General features: G+C 44.4%; 1 protein-coding gene across 3 annotated transcripts in view; it reads right to left on the bottom strand.

The window, feature by feature from the left end:
- The window catches only part of JPH1 (junctophilin 1), a 106909-nt gene that overhangs the window by 34256 nt on the left and 52677 nt on the right, over positions 1-19976 (bottom strand). For all 3 annotated transcript variants that reach the window (XM_070391889.1, XM_070391891.1, XM_070391890.1), the window contains exon 3: positions 5504-5622. In XM_070391889.1, coding sequence (XP_070247990.1) covers positions 5504-5622 — 119 coding nt within the window. The remainder of the gene's footprint in view (positions 1-5503; positions 5623-19976) is intronic.

The following is a 19976-nucleotide window of genomic DNA, read 5'->3' as shown; positions in this document are numbered from 1 at the left end:
TGCACTCTGGCAGTATGCACATTGTATGAGGTAGGTTCTCAGTGAGTCGCCAGGTAGAGGTGAGTGGTGTTCACTAGTTTGATACAGGTTCAAACTCTGTGCCCTTGCTGGGTCTGAGGCCACTCAGCCAAGTCCCAGGGTATACCAAGTCTAGCTGCCACCTGCCGAGTGCCTGCAGGCTTTGTGGTGAGATGGGGCACCGGAGTCATCAGGGTGAGGCAACAGAGTTTATTAGTCCCAAAGGGACCAAGACTTGGCCTTGTAAATGGAGGGCTCTGCACCAGTCGGGAGCGTGAGAGAAAAATGGCCCCTGTCCTGGACCCCACAACTCAGTCTGTCTCCGATCTGCCAGGAGCCGCTCTCAGCAGGGCAAGGCAGCCGGAGGATGGGGCGAGTGGATCTTCCCTGAAGAGGAGGTGCTGATCAAGCTCAGGGGACGGTGGGGGGAGTGGCCCTCCCCCCAGAGCCATGCAACTCAGTCTGTCCCGCATTCTGCCTGTACCTCAGTAGGGTGGAGCCCAGAGACTGGGGCCAGTAGATCTCCAGTTGCAGCGGTTCTCAACCTTCCTAATGCCGCGACCCTTTAATATAGTTCCTCATGTTGTGGTGACCCCCAATTTCATTGTTACAAATTGAACATAATTAAAGCATAGTGATTAATCACAAAAACAATATGTAATTATGTGTTTTCCAATGGTCTTAGGCGACCCCTGTGAAAGGGTCGTTCGACCCCCAAAGGGGTCGTGACCCACAGGTTGAGAACCGCTGAGTTAGGGGCAGGTGCCAGTCAGGTTCACGGGAGAGTGGGAGAAATGGCCTCCACCCTGGTCACACCTCAGTTACTGACAGCACATGAGTCTTCCTGGGCTTCTCTGTCCTGGTGCAGGCAGCTGATGCTGTATGGAGGGGAGTGCTCCACCCAGGAAAGACGGCTTTTGCTGTGCGGGAGAGTGACTCAGCACAGGGATCCTGGCGACTGTCCCTTCAGCTCTCTCCCCAGACGCTCCTCATGTGACTCTAGTCGGCTCTACCTTCCCTTTGCCGGAGCCCAGAGTGAGTGGCTGCAAATGAGATTTCGTGCACCGGCACTGTAGGAGGGCACCTGTGTCTCTCGCACATTCCCTGGTAGACAGACTCCCTGCTGATTTTCTCAGCCGGATGTTATGTGAGCGCCTCTTCCTGGCTCTGGGCTGAGGAGCCCAGCTTGGGGTTGAGACTCCACGCTTCTCAGAGGGAATCCCTTCCGAATCTCAGGGGCTGCCTGTGGGAGTGGGGTCAGCCCTTTTCGTGCCTCCACCCTTTTTACCAGTCAATGTGGCTTCTTCTGTAAATCTTTGGTTGTAAGACCTCTCTTCGGCTAGTCTTCAGATGGTTATTGAGGTTGCTTGCTCTATATTGTAGTTGTAACTACAGTTTGGTCCAGCAAGGAGGTGAGTGTAACATTCACCTACTCTGCTGCCATCTTGGATCCCTCCTCTCTAAAGAGTTCTAATTCATAACAGAAATGTGAACTTCATCCCACAATAACCTATGCCAAAGACCTCAGTTTTTACTTAGGGTAATAAATTTACTGGTGTGTGCAAATACATGCTTCTATGGACTATGTGTGTTTCCCAAATTCAGAGTTTGGAGGTGTGGTCACAGGGAGGGAAGTAGGATTAGATTATATCATGTGTGTGAAAACCTTATGATGGAATCGGTGAACTTGCAAAAAGAGGAAGACACAGCAGAGTTCTGTCACTCCCCTTGCATGCACCCAGGAGAGGCGAACTCAGGTTCTGGGAACAGCCCTCTTCTCTCTGACAATGCCAGCATCATGACAAGGTAGGAGAAGACTCATCACCCACCTCCTTTTCCTTTCCCCACCTCCACTCTCCTTGGGAAGAAGTGGGGAGAATTCTCCCAGCACCCACCTCCCTTTTCCTACCAAGCTCTCATCCTAGGGAAGAAGTGTCCCCATCACTCCCTACTTATCTTTCTCTACTTACTTCTCGTCCTTGGGAAGAAGTGGGGAGGAGGCCACCTCCTTCCTTTCCCTATTACCTGCGCTGGGCTTGCTATCTCCAAAGGGGGGCTCCCTGTAAGACATCGGCCCCATTCTAGGGCAGTGTTTCTTGGTCTTTTTAAATTCATGCCCTGTCACTTTGATAAACATAATTTTATACTCTACTTAATATCACTTAATAATAAAAAATGAAGTATCTTGACTAAAAGGAAATTGTAACAGTGGGACAAACAACCATATGTATACAGTTCCTTGATCTCACCATGTCCCACTCCTCCTTCCTGAGTGACCACCTGAGGTCTCTCATCTTACCTTTCCTGGCTTAGCTACCTGATTTCACTTGAAGCAGAGTGACTCCTGGGGGCAGACTCACACTGCCACCACAGCTCACAAGGCTGATGCAGGACAGCAGAAGGCCAACTCGTTACTTTAGAACCACCAATGCCAATGTCACATAGGCCAGAGGACTTGCCCTGATACCACCAGTGCATGCTCTCCTTGTGGTCGACCTCCACCAGAAGCTCAATCAACATGAGAAGGTTGCTAGTGAACACGCATCAGGACACGGAGCATGAGATGAGTCAAATTTCCGAAGGCCTGAGGCAGCCAATTCCTCAGTGGGGTCATCTTGCCAATAAAGCCACCCAGTTTGGTGACAGCTCCTGCATCCTTCCCCATTATAGCAATGTCCTTCCAGTGCAACCGCTAGACTCGAGCTTACGTTTTGGCCAAGGCTCCTCTCTCCTTTGGACAGTATTTACATGGGTGCTGCCAACATTTTTCTCTGTGACTCTTTTTTCCTATACTCTTCGGGGGACCAATGCTGTCTTTAGATATTTTAATACACTCAATCAGATGACAAGGACATCTCGCAACTCTGAAACCCAGGTGATCACTTCTGAGCACTTTATATATTTCTGTGTAGTATCCTGGGCTCATTTTATAATTCAGCTCTCAGAAGGCAGCCTTTTTCTAAATTCTTGGGGGATGACTCACTCTACCGTGCATGTATGCAGTCACCTACACATTCACATCCGTTGGTATGCTTTATTTACTAGAATTTAACCCTTTACTCAAAGCCATCCCACAGGGCTAGGTTTTTCCCCCTTAGTTTTAACTGAACTGCAGAATCATCCAGTTTTGAACTAAAAGCATAAGATTTAACGAAGAGGGTAAACACATGAAAATATCGCCAGCTCCTGAGGTAGGTAACTTATTATGAAAAGCGATCAGAACATCAGCCCTGACGGACAGCCTTTCCCAGGGTTAACAACTTCTCTGCAGGACACATGCGCTCCCAACAATGGAAACACTTATAGGTGAGAAACATAAATTGAACGAGCAGCCTGACTTAGAAAAAATACTTGAAAACCCTTTCAGAGGTGCCTGACTTGCTCACCCTGTAACGTGGAGGGGGAAAGCATGAGTTACTGAGTTAAGCTCCCGGCAGAAGCTCAATCACACTCAGTACAGAAAAGACTTTCTACAGTTGCCGAAGGAAGTGCTGGCTGTGGGTAAAGGGGACTGCAGCCTCCCCCACCCCTGGGCCTTGTCTCAAACAGCCCCTGTTGTCATCCCCTGCTCTGGGGATATATTCATTACTGGCCCACAACGAGCTGCCACGAAGCCCGTTTCACTCAAAGGGTGCAATTACACTTTCCCACAATATTTCTTCCCCCCTCAAATGCTTTTACAACCATAAAAGACTTTTAAAACCATTTAGTCTGGGAAACTGAGATGACCTGCTGTATCATTTACCTCTTGGTAACACACCTAATAGCAATCTATAGGGAACCCCTTCCCCAACAGAATCCAGAAACGGCCACCTGCAGACAACAATGGGGAGTTTGTTTGCTTTCAAAGCCGCTCAGTTAGTGCTGATTCCGGAGGCAGTGTGGTCTCCTGACAATGACAACGGGAGGAACCAGCCGTTCCCAGCTCTCACCTTACAACAGGTCATTCGCTAATGTACTTAGGTACCAGGGAAGGGAGTTGATTTCACACCAGCAAGTTTCTTCCCACCTGAGGTCACCATGAAAATGGGAAAGTTTCCCTTTCTGGACAAAACATATATACATACATGTTAAATGAGTTCAGTCTCAGCCACAGGGTGAAATAATGCACGCGAAGGAAAACACACACGATCACTACTGCCTCCCCCTGAACTATGACAGAAGCCACTCTGTGACAAGCCCATCACTCAACCGACCGGGCCTCGCCCCAGCCTCTCTCATAAAAACAGTCCTCTGAACCTGGCCTCTACTGTCTTCATTCTTTGCAGAAAAAAATAAATAAACCTGTTACTTTCTTTTTCCTCCATCCTTTATTACAGCCAAACTTTCTAGCTTTTTTTATATGGATTTTGCTATTCTGTTCACTTTGACTTACCTTGTTCATTCAGTCGCAGCGATGTCCCAAGGGGGGGGGCGGATTCCAATATTCTATCATCTTCATTGGAACCCAATGTGTATGGAACACACATGCTGTGAGGGTGCTAGTTATCCAGCTTGATTTAATAGAAACCAATGTGGAAAAATTCTTTACCAAGAAAATACATATTTTGATATTTAGGACATTTTGGTTCCTCTTCACTTAGAAATCTATTGAACCCTCAATCAATCCCCAGAAAGATGTTGTTTATAAGACAATGGAAAAACACATAAAAATGGCTATTGCCATTTTAGTAACACCAGTATATTATAGAAAGGGATGGAGGCAGTCTAGTTGGAAACCATTAGGAAGTGACTTCAATATTTAAACCCACTGCAAACATTTGCTTATTGCTATTTTATAACATTCGAGAGACAGATAATCAGGACTGACTTTTATTTTCTGAGGTTGTCACTTTCTCTGCGTCCACCATGACATACATCGTCATCTCAACCTGTGCAGTCACCAGTCTTTCAGCGGGATGTTTCCATACCTCCTAACCACAGTCCTGGGAGCCTTAGTTCAGGTATGTTTCAAAAGGACTTGTACACATGCATATTAGCATAACCAATGGACACAGACACTAGGGCAGTGGGGGCTTGCCCGGAGTGGGAATGGCTGAGGTGCGGGGGGTGTCAATTGGGGAAAAAGGAGACATATGTAAAACTTTAGACAATAACACCCCCCCCCCCCCCACAACAGTTTGTATGGGCTCTCCTCTTACTGCCAGTTTGAGGTTATTTGTTACAACATCTGCAATGGCCACTAAATACACACTTTGTTAGAATCAGATGCTTCTCTTGGATTCCTGTCTCCCTTACTACTATCAGCTCAAAGGTTATTGCAGGGAGTGGGGAGGCAGGAGGGGAGTCACACTGGCAAATACCCGAACCTCTAGTGCTAACCCTGAGGCTTCAGATATTTCTAACTATGCTTCCATTTGTTTTCTAGTATTTCTGGGATTCATGAAGCACAGACCTTGCAGTTGAATGGAAAAGAATGAAAAAAAAAAAAGGAAATCAGAGGCGATGCTCTTACCTTTTCCACCACAGGACAACGCAGTCTTACCTGGCTGGTAGAAGTCGGGTGACAGCTCCTTGGCCACTGCTCTCGCGATGTCGCACTCCTGGCGGGCAGCCAGCGCGGCCTGGTCCGCAGCGTCAGCTTTGGCTCTGGCGTGTGCAGTCCTGCAGGGAGCACAAGCGGCCAGTCATCAGGGTGGGACCTTGTTAGCTACACGTGGACAAGCAGACCGGCTGCAGCCGAAAAGCAATGCTAATTGTGATCTGGCCCTACACCAGCACGTCTTAGAGTCATTTCAACGGAGACAACATGCGCTAAACTACCAACAACATGCCTCAGTCCTTCTTTCAAGGGACATGAAAGATGAGCACGTTTGGTTCAGCTCGATGCAAAACTCACCGAATGGAATATCCGGTTCACTTTGGTTGCCATTCCTCTCCCTAACCATGGAGAGTAGAATTAGAACAGATGAATCAACACGGTGTTTTTTGGATTCAATTCCTATGATAGAATTTGATTAAGGGTCTGCCCAGTGCTGTGGGTGAAGTAGCTCCCTGGGGGAGAAATAAAGTAAAACTCTGATTTGCAGCACTGGCCAATTTCACTGGTGTAAATACTCCCACCACAGCCAATTTCAGGCTACCAGCGTGATGCCACTGAGTGTGGTTGGGAAGCGATGCACACAATTGGCTCTCACCAGCCTGCTCTAGGAATGTGCTCAGGGGAGGTGCCAAGGAGTAGTTGCTCTTTAAGCATGTTTCTAGGGTAAAACAAAAAAGAGGCAGAAAGGAGAGGAGGAAATGGACTTCTTTCAGTCTTCTGCCCTCTCCCAGGCCCACCCTCCCTCACTGGGACCTCTTATGCTTCTAGACTCTAGAGCAGGGGTCCTCAAACTTTTAAAACAGGGGGCCAGTTCACTGATCCTCAGACCGTTGGAGGGCCGGACTATAGTTTAAAAAAAAACTATGAACAAATTCCTATGCACACTGCACATATCTTATTTTGAAGTAAAAAAACAAATGTTTTCGGCGGGCCGCAGTTTGAGGACCCCTGCTCTAGAGCAAGCATGTCAAACTCGCGGCTGGTGGCCTCACGCCTCGTGTATTTAACATGCTTGCTCTAGGCTAGGGCTAGGGAGAAAGCAGTAGGGAGAACAATGGACCTTCTCATGGCAACAACAGGTATTTGCTGTTGATTTGCTGCCTGCCCGCCTGCCTGCGAAGAGGGGTCTGGAGGGTGTGACTGAGAACTGTGGGTCATCCACTTCCAAAGGAGAAAGAAGACCTTGTCCATTAGTCCTTGGATGATGACCACAAGCACCTATTTCTTATAACTTTCTATCTACTCTCTTTCATGAGCGCCAGCAGGTCTATAGATACTAATAAAAACTGAAGCCTAAAAGGTGCTTGGACTTAGTTCAGAGAGAGGCATTGGGAAATGGCACTGTGCCCTGGCTGGTCTTAGGAGAGAAAACACAGATGGCAGCCGGAGGAGGCCGGCAGACAGTTCCAGGAAGAGGCAGGCGGCTGAGGTCGGACCTGGGGCCATGGGGCTAACTGGTAGGAGGTCCTGTTCTCCAATTACTTTCTCCAACTATGTCCTCTCACCCTGTGCTCTCACGGGGCGTTTCCCTCCTACGTACGCCCTAGCCTGGAGGCCTGATGTACTAGCCGTAGGCTTCCGGAAGGCTGGGATTTTAAATCTGGTCCTTGGCTACATGCCCAATGCACAGAACACTGCCCGGCACATAGTATTTATCAAGGGCTCACTTTATAAATAAACGAACGAATGAGGCTTCCTTAGAAATAGCTGAGTAGTTACTTACACACCAGCGGATGGACCAAACTACAGAGACAGCAAGTAGATCAGTGGTTGTCAAAGGTCCAGGGTGAAAGCGCGTGAGGGATGAACAGATGGATCATGGGATTTTTAGGGCAGTGAGACTAATCGGTGGGACACTAGTGATGGGGGATACATGACATTATGCATTTGTCAAAGCTCACTGCACTGTACAAAGAGCAAACCCTACTGCCAACCATGGACTCTAGCTCATACTGATGTATCAATATTGGTTCATCAATTGTACCAAATGTGCCCACTAACACAAGATGTTAAATAATAACGGGGGAAGCGGTGTGGGTGTGGGGAGAGGAGGCACATGGGAACTCTCTGTGCTGTCAACTTACTTTTTCTGTAAACTTAATATTGCTCTGAAAATAAAGTCTTTTAATAAAAAAGAAGTGGACCAACGCCCAATCATCAGCACTGTTATTTCTGAATCCCGGAGGATGTTTTAGATGGTCTCTAACGGTACCATGAAATGGAGACAAACTCATGAGGGTCAGAGCACATTCCTAAACAACCGGCCTTGTCACCCCATAGGTCAGCCATCACCGAGGACAGGTGACACGTCAGTCCCACGTACGGTGCCTGAGCATCTACAGGGGCCTCTGTGATGTCCTTTCAACTTCCCAGAATCTCCTTTTTCCCAGGATTAGTTTTCATGTTCTCTCATGTTCTTAGCTAGAGCCTAATCATGTCCAGGTGTCCTCATACGTGAAACCCTAAGAGTTCAGTTATGCTGCCTTGTAATAAAACCTACTACCCTTTCAATGACAAATTCACAAAACTCAGGTAACCAACAACTCACTGCGATACAATCACAACCCACCACCACAGCGTCAAATAAAATGCAGGTATTAGTTCTGCCGCTTTTCACAATGTGCGAACCTGGAGCACAGACAAATACAGCTTAACCTTTCTGCAAATATATTTTGGAAGCAGAACATCAGTGAAGCCTTAACCCCGTCCTGTTTCACTTGCTCCTTCCTGTAACACGGCACAGGGAGGGGGGACCTTGCCATCCAGTGTCCGTCCCCGCGTCAATTCTCCCGCACGGCTGCCGAGATGAGTCCAAACCACATTTGACCCTGAAACCCGAGGTCTTCTCGGGAGCTTTCGGTAGCCCTGGATCTGACCACAAAAAGCAGAAGAGAACAAGAACCCACTCTGCCTTTGCTGTCGCCACCAGCTTTGGGTGGCCAGACCTGATATGTCTAGATTTTGCCTGGGGGGGGAGGGGGGAAATCCGGGCCTGACCCTGCCTCATGTTAGTGAGTTCCTGTGTTCACACCCCAGGTTCAGTTCCAGAGCAACACACGGCCCCTTTAATCAGCCAGCTGGTAAGCCCTGCCATTGTTCATGGGTCGGGGGGTGGGGGTGCAGGCTGGTCCATCTGGGGAGATGAGCTCAAACAACTCACAGGGAATGCCCTGCTGCAGTCGCTGGTCACGTGGGAAACACACATGCATAAAAGCAGCACGCATGCCCAAGAACCTCTCATCAATCAAACGACTGCTGACACCCATAAATCCTCAGACCCTCACCAGTCTCCCAACACCGTCATCACGTACACTTTCTCCCATAAAACACAGTCAACAGTAAGTGAAAAGCAACTTCTCTCAGGCATTTGTCGTTGACTTTCTTTTAGGGTCATATTTTTAGAAATAAACCAAAGTTTTAACTGGTAGAGAATTACTAGGCAGGAATGTAGAGATACAGACACGTGGGCGGCTGGTTAGACTCACAGGGGAGCTAAGTGACTCCCTCCTGGACGGGAGCCCTGCAAGGTCACCTGTGAAGGGCTAAAGACAGTCCATGTGGAATTTCTGAACTTTAGGCACCACCTGTACTTAAGAACTTAATTACAACTTATTTTTCCAATCAGTAAGTTTATGAGAATCTGAGCTTTCTCCCCTTTAATGACTGAAATAGTGTTTCACGTCACCTTATTCAGAACAAAATAGCCTGGCTTTCCCAATATTTCTTAAACATAATAATACTTTTACCAAAAAAAAGCGTATAAACAATACACTGAACATACCCAGCTAAAGTAACACGTGGGTCCCTTACATGCCTGTCCCAACTTCTAACTTTCCCTCTTTTATACACATCTGTTCACTGACATAGCTGATAATGATTTTAATCTAGGAAGGACTATGATTCTGCTAAAGCTCCGTTCTCAGGAAATTTGGGGTGGGAAGACAGCTTCATAAGGGTCAATCTTTACATTTATATGTTATTTTTCTCCCAGAGTTGCTTTTTTTTTTTAATTTTTAAAAGGACCTAGAATAGTAACTTTAAGACAAAAATCTTAGGTCCTGGCTAAAAACCAAAAACCAAACCAAAACAAAAACCCCAAAAAACCTCCCAAAACAAAACAACAAAAAACTTGTTCCATCATCAGAAAACATTTGTCTTTCTTGCCAGGGCAGGAGTTCATGTCTTACTTCCCTAAAAAGTAAGCAACATCAAGTTATTTAGATATAAAATGTAAACGAAGAGGCTAGCTATCCCCATGGGAGTTTGATATTTGATCTTTTAAAGGCCCAGATTCACAGAGGTATGATGACACAGGCTTTGGAAGCCCCAATACTCAGAGACGAGGTGAAGGGCAGTCTAGACCACAGATAATCCTTGTCCATAAGATCAAAAGTTAAACCATGTTACTTTTATCACAGAAATGTCTTTGTAGAATCATAATTTATATCACACCCTTGGTTTTTTATCAAGGGGAGACAGGAGGAACCAAGATGCATATGAAGAATGTTTACATACCTGTTGTAAAATGCAGTTCACTGTGTGTATCCTTGTCATGTTTATAAAGATATGGGTGAGATATTCCTTGTAAAGTTCAGTGCCAGGAAGAATGTGGTCTCTGATGATAAACCGGTGTGCTTCCTTGTATCCTACATGAGAACTACATAACCTTTATTTCTCTTTTTGTTAAGGCAGCTGGGAAACTGGGAGCAAATCCACCCTCAATCTGTGTATATGGTTATCTTCCCTAACTGCATGGCTTCAACATTCCCCAGGGTCAGGAATGTATGTGTGACTCATCATAACGCCCTTGCTAATCCTTTTTGGAAACTGGCAGGATATTGGAAAAAAAAATTACTGGCTCAATAAAGCTCTCTGTTTTCTGAACTCTAGCCCCTCACACTGTGTTAATGCTCAGGAACACATGTACTAACTTGGGAAAAGCTGAACATATTAGTCAACTTCCTGTATAGGATTTTTTTCTATATTCAGAACATTTTCAAGCTTGGAAAATAAGACCTCATTCTTAAGTACTTTATAGACTTTATTCCCTAAAATTTGATCAAACTTAATAAGCTTAAAGGCTATATTCTCTGGATAGGCCAGGTCAAAAGCACATTCCTAATCCTCAGTTGAAATATGCCAAATAATTGGCTCTGTTTTACTTAATTCTGAGTTTTATAGAATTTATCTATAATTTACTTTCGCATGTAATTTGTGCACTGAGAAAAGTCAGATGTAAAAAAAAATTAACAACTGTTTTGTTCTTGAAATAATTTTTAGAGAAAAGCCCTTTAATGAGGTCATTTTGAAGTTCAAAGACATGATGACTAAATAATATTAAAACTTCACTTTGAAATAGAGTCACCTGCATCCTACCGAATGGGAGAAAATATGTGCTGACCATATATCTGACAATGGATTAGCATCCAGAATATATAAAAAACTACTACAATTCAATACCAACAGAGGACCCAATTAAAAATTGGCAAAGGACTTGAATAGATACTTCTGCAAAGATGACATACAAATGGCCAATAAACATGTGAAAAAAACCCAAGATCATGTATAGGAAGGGAAATGCAAATCAAAATCACAAAGAGATACTACCTCACATCCATTAGGATGGTTACTAGAAAAACCTTCCAGAAAATAACAATTGTTGGTGGGGATGTGGAGAAATTAAAAACCTTGTGCACTACTGGTGGGAATGTCACATGTTGCAGCTGTTGTAGAAGACAGTATGGTGGAGGGTAGGGCTGGGATCATAGGGTTTTAGAGGAGGAGGCAATCTGGAGACCCCTGCCCACTGGTTCTCTGTTTTCATTGTCAAAAACACGTTTTAGTAAGTTATTTCCCCAATGAACTTCTGTTTTAAGAGTTGCTTGCTAATTAAATTGTACAAATTAAGAATAATAAAAATAAAAAGAAAACAGTATGGTGGTTTTCCAAAAATTAAAAATAGAATTATCATATGATCTGCCCATTCTATTCCTGGGCATATACCACAAAGAAGGAAAAGCAGTTTCAAATATATATCTGTACATCCATGTTCAAGAAGCATCCTTTACATGTGTCAAGAGGTGGAAACCACCTGTGTCCATCAATGAATGAATGGGTAAACAAAATGTGGTGTGTACGGTCATATACTGCATAATGCTGTTTTGGTTAATGATGGACTGCATATAAGATGATTGCACAGGATTATAACGGAGCTAAAAATTTCCAATGACCTAGTGACCTCAGCTGTTGTAACATTGGAGTGAAATGCACTACTCACATGCTTGTGGTGATGCCTCACATGCTTGTGGTGATGCTGGTGTAAACAAACCTACTGTGCGGCCTGTGGTATATATAAAAGCATAGCACATACAATTACAGTAGTGCGCTAGACCACATAGATTTGCGTAAGTGCACTCTACGATGTGCGAATGACCACGGAATCACCTTATGGAACACTTCTCAGAATGCATGCCGATGTTAAGTGGCCCCTGACTGTACATCCATGTAATATTATTCGACCTCAAAGAGGAAGGAAATTCTGACAACTGTTTCAACATGGATAAACCTTGAGGACATTATGCTTAGTGAAATAAGCCCATCACAAAACGATGAAGACTGTATGATTCCATTCAGATGAGGCACCTAGAATAGTCAAATTCATAGAGTCAGAAAGTCGAAGGGTGGTTGCCAGGGAACAGAAAGAAAGAGGTGTTATTATTTAGTGAGTGTAGCGTTTTAGTTGTGCAAAAGGGAAAAGTTCTGGAGACTGGTTGCACAACACTGTGAATACACTTAACACTACGAACTATAACACGTAAGGATGGTTAAGATGGTAAATTTTAGGCTATGTATACTTTTTAAAATAAGGAAAACATGGTTACCGACGTTCAAGTATTTCCAGAGCATCCTATGTGTCCAGAGGGTGTGAGGAGAAAGAGCAAAGGCGGGGCTCTCAGATGGGGAGTTGCACGCATCTCAGCCAGGGCATGCAGTGTGTCATGAGGGGGAAGAGCCATAAGAAAAGGAATAACCAAAGGGCGTTACCAGGGAAGAACCGTGACCCCTTTGAAACACCAGGGCAGCCTCCACGCCTGCTCTGTCAGCTCTTAAAGCCTGGCACAGAGGCTGTCAACAAGTACTTGCCGAATGGAGAAATGGGTAAGAAGGATAGAAACATAAGGGAAAATCCCAAGATTTCTGACTTAGTGTCCAGGTGAATGGCTTTGCTACAGATAGAAATTGTGCAGGTGCGAACGGGAGACAGTCTGAAGGTGATGACAAGTTCAGTTTTAGACGAAGTAGGATCTTACATGACACAGGCATTCAGAGGGCTGCCATGCAGAGGAAAGGTCAAGGTTAGAAACAGGAAGGTGGGCATCATGATCACAGAGGATGAGTGCACGACAGGTGGATGAACCTATCAAGTCAATGACTCAAAAACTCCAAGGACACCCTGGCCGGTGTGGGTCAGTGGTTAGAGAGTTGGCCCATACACCAAAGAATTGCAGGTTTGATTCCTGGTCAAGGGCATGTACCGGGGTTGCAGATTCCATCCATGGTCCCGGTCACGTGTGCGGGAGGCAACTAATTAATGTATCTCTCTCACATCTATGTTTCTCTCTCTCAAAAAAAAAAAAAAAATCAAAGGAAAAAGTATCCTCAGGTGACAATTAACAACAACAAAAAACAAAGGACTAAAGACAGAGACAAAAGTGCTCATGGGACTTGGTGAAGGACATACTCGAACTGAGAGGCAGCAGGGAACAGGTGGAAGGTGGACTTCCAATAGAACCACTCAAAGTTCTTGTTCTTGGATAAGTCTCTGGTCTTGTTAGGAGGTAAGTGGGCTAGATCAGAATTTGTCCCTTCCCTGGGGCAGCAGCCACTGTGACACGTGCCTGTTAGAGTCTGAGGAAGGGGTGGCTTGTCCATCCTGCCGTGTGCTGGAGAGAGCCGAGGGCTCAGAGGCTGCGCATTTGCTAAGAAGCTTTGAGAGGGCAGTGCTGACCCAAAGGCCACCGCAGGAGCCAGACGGAAGGGGGTCGGCGAGGAAAGGGGCGGAGGAAGTAGAGGAAGCAGGTGTCGGCCGCATACTGGACACTTTTGACCCAGAAAGGAAGGAGGAAATTTGGACAGTAACCAGAAGGATGAAGTGGGCCAAGGGAAAGGGCGTTTTACTCGCAGCTGAAGAAAACAAGAGCTGATCAGGTTGGAAGGTGGGAAGAAAGATGCCCAGAGAAGAGAAGCAAATGAAGAAGCTTTGAGAAGTGACCATGGTCCGAGTCGGGTCCAAGATGAAGCAAAAGAAAGGAAATGGGAACAAGTTAAGAACAGATAGGTTGATCCAATGTTTTAAGGTTATTTGAAGGATCCTAAGCTTGAAAGAGTCAGAGAGAACTGAGGGCTTTAGAACCAGACAGACTGGGCCAATCCCCAGTTTATCACATACAGGCCATGTGACGTTAGCCTCAAGGTCCTTAACCTGGCAAATGGGGATGCTATTATCTAAGGAACTGCTCTGCATCAGAACTGATTTATACCAAGTACTTAGCACTAACTGAGGGTATTCGTTGCTAAATGGCCATTGTTAGTCTTCCGCTGAAACGAAGGGCTTGGAGGAAGAATCCTGGGGGCTTAAAGAGGTGCTATGGGATGGCAGGAAGGAGCGTAGAATTGCTGGATGGGACCAGGAGGACCTGACGTCAGGCCTATATGATTCTGCCTCGTTCTCCATCAGGCTCTCACTCTGGGAGAAACAGGAGAGGGAGAAGGTGGCTGTGACACAGGGTAGAGACTCGAGCGAGGAGGATGTCCCCACTGCAGGGCTTTGGTTCGGGAGTAAGGGCACATGGCAACTGTGGACCCTGGGCCAGAGGAAATAGAAAGGATTAGGTGAGGATCAAGTGAAAAGTGGGGAGGCAATCGGATCACTGTGAAGTCTATACATGCAGGCTATTCTTATAGTTTTAGGTGCTTTTCATTTTTTAATTATTATTTTTTAAATATATATTTTATTGATTTTACAGAGAGGAAGGGAGAGGGATAGAGTGTTAGAAACATTGATGAGAAACATTGATCAGCTGTATCCTGCTCGCACCCTAATGGGGATGTGCCAGCAACTAAGGTACATGCCCTTGACCGGAATCGAACCTGGGACCTTTCAGTCCCCAGGCCGATGCTCTATCCACTGAGCCAAACCGGTTAGGGCAGGTGCTTTTTAATGAACTGAAATGAGGCTTTGTCTTTCCCCTGGCAAATTCTATAGAAACTGCCCGATTCTGACTAAATTCGAATTCTATAGGAACTGCCTGATTTTTACTACTATAAGGAATGACTTTAGTTCCAATGACCAGCTAGCAGGCTTTTGAGAACAAAAGGGGGGCCAAATCATTTCAAAATGGATGCATATTGTATTGAATGAAACCAGAGAGAACCAGGACTACATTTCTACTGAAACAGACACATCTGGTTGTGCCCGATAAGGACGCTGCAACCTTGGGACCCGAAGACCTGGGTAACGAGGCCGAGAACGGTCACATCAAGGCGGCGTTTATTTGCACACCATCGTTGTGCAGCTTGTGCTTTACCAATGGTCCATTGTGGGCACAATTTAAAGTGTGACTAAGGATTAGAGCAATTCCAGGTGAATGGTCCAACCCATTGTGCAGCTAGCAGTGCTCAGGGAAGGCAGGTCTATTCTCCACTCACTGCTGCAAGTGCCCAGGAAATGCATGCTCTGTGGGGCTCAAATTCTCCATTGTACACATCCTTACACATTAAAAAAATGGAGCAACCATCACTCACGCACTCCTCAAAAATGACAGAGATCCTTTAGAACTCCTCCAACTCACAGTTGAGACACATTCTCTTAGGTAATAAAATACCATTTTTCTCTTTCTTTTTTGTTAATCCTCACCCAAGGATATTTTTCCATTGATTTTTTTTTTAAGAGAGAGTGGAAGGGAGAGGGAGAGACAGAGAAATATCGATGTGAAAGAGACATATTGATTGGTTGCCTCCTGCATGCAGGGCCGGGGAACCTGCAACCAAGGTATGTGCCCTTGACCCGAATCAAACCTGGGATCCTTCAGACTGAGGGCTGACTCTCTATCCACTGAGCCAAACCGGCTGGGATCAAAATACCCATTTTCTATCCTATAGTATCTACAATGATTTTCTAAATTCTGTAACTGTGTATGGCGACAGAGGTTAATTAGACTTGTTGTGATGATGTTTCACAAAAGACACAAAGATAGAATCATTACGTTGTGTACCCGGAACGAATATAATGTATGTCAATTATACCTCAGTATAATAAATTATAAAGAATTAAGAATAAAATTAACATCATAAATTGGTATAAAAAATGGCTCTCTAAAAAATCCTGAATCTACCAGTTTTCCCCTTCCCTTGGTCCCATCTCGAATGCCTAAATGGTAGCAATAAAAGAATCTATTCCTCTATCGGGATGCTGAACTGTCTGAACAAGAACTTGCTTGGACCAGCTATGCAAAGCCATCCTGCATCTTTAGTTCCATCTCATTCAAAGTACAGGTTTTGAAGTTGTTGAGCTTGTGAGAAGACTGCTTTGTGAGGAATGCCAGGACGGTAGGTTATAGTTATTCTCAGCAAACTAGTTTTATTCATTTCGTGTTTCCTTGTAGAAATAGTAAGTCAGTTATAACCTACATGAATTTCATGCTTGGTCTGTAATAAGAAATCACTCGATAGTTCAACCAAGAAGTCCTTGACTAACTTCACTTTAAGTCATCAATCTTTTGCAGCAACAGATACTGGGGACAACAATCTAATGAGCCCAAAGGATTGGCTCTGATTCACGGTGACCTTCTGATTTTGAGGAAGTGGCTCTTGAATGTTCTGCTTGACCAGACAGGCTGGAAACCACAATTAGGACTGGAAGGGCCTCTGAGAGCCCCATGGTCAATTACTTTTCTTTCTGTAGGGAATCAAGACTCACAGAGGCTAAGGAACATATGCAAATTCACACAGCAATTCAGTGGGATGAATGGGCAGAACCCGGGTCTCCTAACCTTTAGAGCAAAGCTGGGTGACCTCTGTGAAGAGAGATTTCGGCACTACTTCTCGATTTTGCTGTCATTTAATTATCTCATCTATATATTTGTTCTGCTATAAAAACACATTCATAGCCCTAGTCCTATCTTCTTATATTCATATTTTCTCTGAGTCTGTAACCCTCTTTAATTCTTTAATTTTAATAAATTTATGATTCCCATTGAAAATTAAAATTTTGAGCTTTCTTCTCATATATATATCTTAAAACCAGCTTTGGCTGACTTTCAAATGAAATAACACAGCTTAGAAAACATCTCACTGGAAACTAAGAGATTTGGTTTTCATCAAGGCTATTCTTTAGCAGGAACATTTTTAGGTGGTGTTAAAAATACTGCAAATTCATCCAACTCATAGTTGCCTTCCCCAAATCATAAATTAGTAATTAACACCTCCAAATTTAAAAGGAAATATCAGATCATTCAGTTTTTCCTGAATTCTTAAAAAGTTTTCTTCTTTTTCCTCATGAGAATCTCAAAAAATCTCCGTTGTGGTTGTACCTGTTTTTAGCATTTGCTGTGTTAAACTGAAAAGATGTTCATCCCAATATTCAACAGATAAAATAATAGCTTGCCCAAGGGCACTGAGAAAAATGCAGGCAGAAACAAATATATAAAGCAGAGTGACTGGTTTTCTGTTTAGTGCCTTTAAATACAAATAACACAGTTACTTTGGGGAAGGCAAGGCGGTTTTGAAGATGAGTATGTGTACCTGGAGGTAAGAATGTATACATACTTCCCCTTCATTAAAGACGACGGTAGAAATGCAAGGCAGGATTCAAATAAAATAAAAGAATCACGTTAAATTCTGGCTCAAATAATAGGAATATTTCCTTCTGGTCCTGGGAGATTGCCAGTGGTCTGCTTCAATACTGCGTCCTTACGGCACCTGTAATACTTGGATTTCTTGCCCAGGAGCCTGCTGTCTGCCTGGGTATCTACTCTAGACACATTTTGATGAACTTTTAACCTTTGTTTTTTTCTTCAGGGTGGAATTAATTGACTCTGGGGCCTGGGATGCGTGCCTGTCAGTAGGATGGACAGACGCCGGCTGCAGTCACTGGGGAATGCAGGGTCTGCCTTCTGCGACTCCATTTCTTAGTGACAGATGCATTAACGGGAATGGAACTAGTCCTCAGCAATCTGAGGTCCACACTGAATCCGAAGAATCTCCAGAAGAATTCCAGGCAGAGAGGGAATGCTGCACCTCCCACCCCCAAACAAGGGGGATGTGATTGACACGAAGGTCAGAATTTTCCTTGAGGCCCAAGAATTCAAAATCTACTCACTGTTCCCTTGTAACTGGGGGCATGTCAGGCTGAAGTCAGGAGGGGCAGGGAGAGTTACCTGCCAAACCAGAGCCTGCCCTCCCCCAGTTGGGAGTTGTCTAGGGTGGGTCTCAAGTCTGGCTGCTTCGCTGGCTTCTCACAGCTGCCCCAGAGGCCTCCCGGTCTACCTCGGAGCATTGAGCTGCTTTCCAGGTTATGTTTCCTGAATGTGCCATGTTTTAGCCAGCGATACAAGGGCTGGGAACAACTCTTCCTTCCTTTTCTTTTCTTTTTTTAAAAAAATACATTTTTATTGATTTCTGAGAGGAAGGGAGAGGGAGAGAGTGATAGTAACATCAATGATGAGAGAGAATCACTGATCAGCTGCCTTCTGCGCAACCCACATGGGGGATTGAGCCAGCAACCCGGGCTTGTGTCTTGACTGGGAATTGAACTGTGACCTCCTAGTTCATGGTCGATGCTCAGCCACTGAGCCACGCCAGCTGGGCTCTTCCTTCCTTTTCAATGCAATCACAGCACCTACCAAAATGACAACAGATTTGGTGTGCCCTCACCTATGGCTGTCCTGTGCTAGCTGAAGTGGGGACATGAACATGCCTTGCACTTAAGGCAGAGAACCCTGGAGTCTTCAGAGGCTCTGTGGGGTTCTAGTCGAAACCGAAAAGTATATTTATATACAATTGTGGACCCAAGTAATGCTGCAATGGACATGACAAAGTATGGTACTTCACATTCTCCCCTTTGTTCTGGCATGAATGAAATGGGGGACAGAAAACCCTTTTATAGTTTCATGTGGGGTTCCTTTGGGTTGGCTAGTTACCCTGAAAATGTGAGGGACATAAGGAAAGGAGAGGCCTATGACAGTCAATCATAACGTTCAGAACAAGTCCATCCTTCCTTCTTAAAATATAAAAAACCAAAAACTGAAGCAGAAGGAAAACTTCCAAACTCATTCTGCCAAGCTAGCATTACCCTCATACTAAAACCAGACAAAGATATGAACCACCCCCCCAAATAAAGAAAAAAAGAAAATTACAGGCCAATATTCTTGATGAACATAGGTGTAAACATTCTCAACAACATATTAGCAAACCAGATTCAACAATGCGTTAAAAAGATTGCCCAGTTGGTATAGCTCAGTGGTTGAGCATCCACCCATGAACCAAGAGGTCCCCAGTTCAATTCTCAGTCAGTGCACATGCCCGAGTTGCAGGCTTGATCCCCAGTAGGGGGCGGGCAGGAGGCAGCTGATCCATGTTTCTAGCTCTATCTCTCTTCCTCTTTCTAGAATCAATAAAAACATATATATTTTTTTAAAAAAAGATCATACACGGTGACCAAGTGGGATTTATCCCAGGATGCAAGGATGGTTCAGCAACTGTAAATCAATATGATACGCTGCATCAAGAAGAGGAAGACTAAAAACCATATGTTCATCTCAATAAATGCAGAAAAAGCATTTCACAAAATTCAACCTCCTTTTATGATAAAAACTCTAAAAAGTGGGTAGGGAAGGAACACACTTCAACATAATAAAGGCTATGTATGACAAACCCACAGCTAATATCATACTCGGGGTGAAAAGCTCAGAGCTTTTTCCCTAAGATAAGGAACAAGAGAAGGATGCCCACTATCACCACTTCCCAATATAGCATTGGAAATCCTGGCACAGAAATCAGACAAGAAAAATAAATAAATCATCCAAATTGGAAAGGAAGAAGTACAACTCTCACTATTTGCAGATAACATGATATTATACATAGAAAAAAGAACACACCCTAATAACATCACCAAAAAAGCTATTAGAACTAATAAGTGAATTTAGTAAAGTTGCAGGATACAAAGTCAACATACAGAAATCTGTTGCATTTCTATACACCAGTAATGAACAATTAGAGGTGAAATTAAGAAAACAATCCTATTTATAATTACATCAAAAAGGTAAAATACCTAAGAATAAGTTTATCCAAAGAAGTGAAAGACCTATACTCTGACAACTATAGAAAACATTTTAAAAAAACTTAAAGAGGATACAAA

Source organism: Myotis yumanensis, unplaced genomic scaffold (genome assembly GCF_028538775.1).
Source record: "Myotis yumanensis isolate MYYU_CA2020_CCGP unplaced genomic scaffold, mMyoYum1.0.hap1 SCAF_15, whole genome shotgun sequence".
In the NCBI taxonomy this organism is placed as follows: Eukaryota; Metazoa; Chordata; class Mammalia; order Chiroptera; family Vespertilionidae; genus Myotis; species Myotis yumanensis.
The sequence above is the reverse complement of the archived record's forward strand: the minus strand, read 5'-3'. Positions and strand labels throughout refer to the sequence as shown.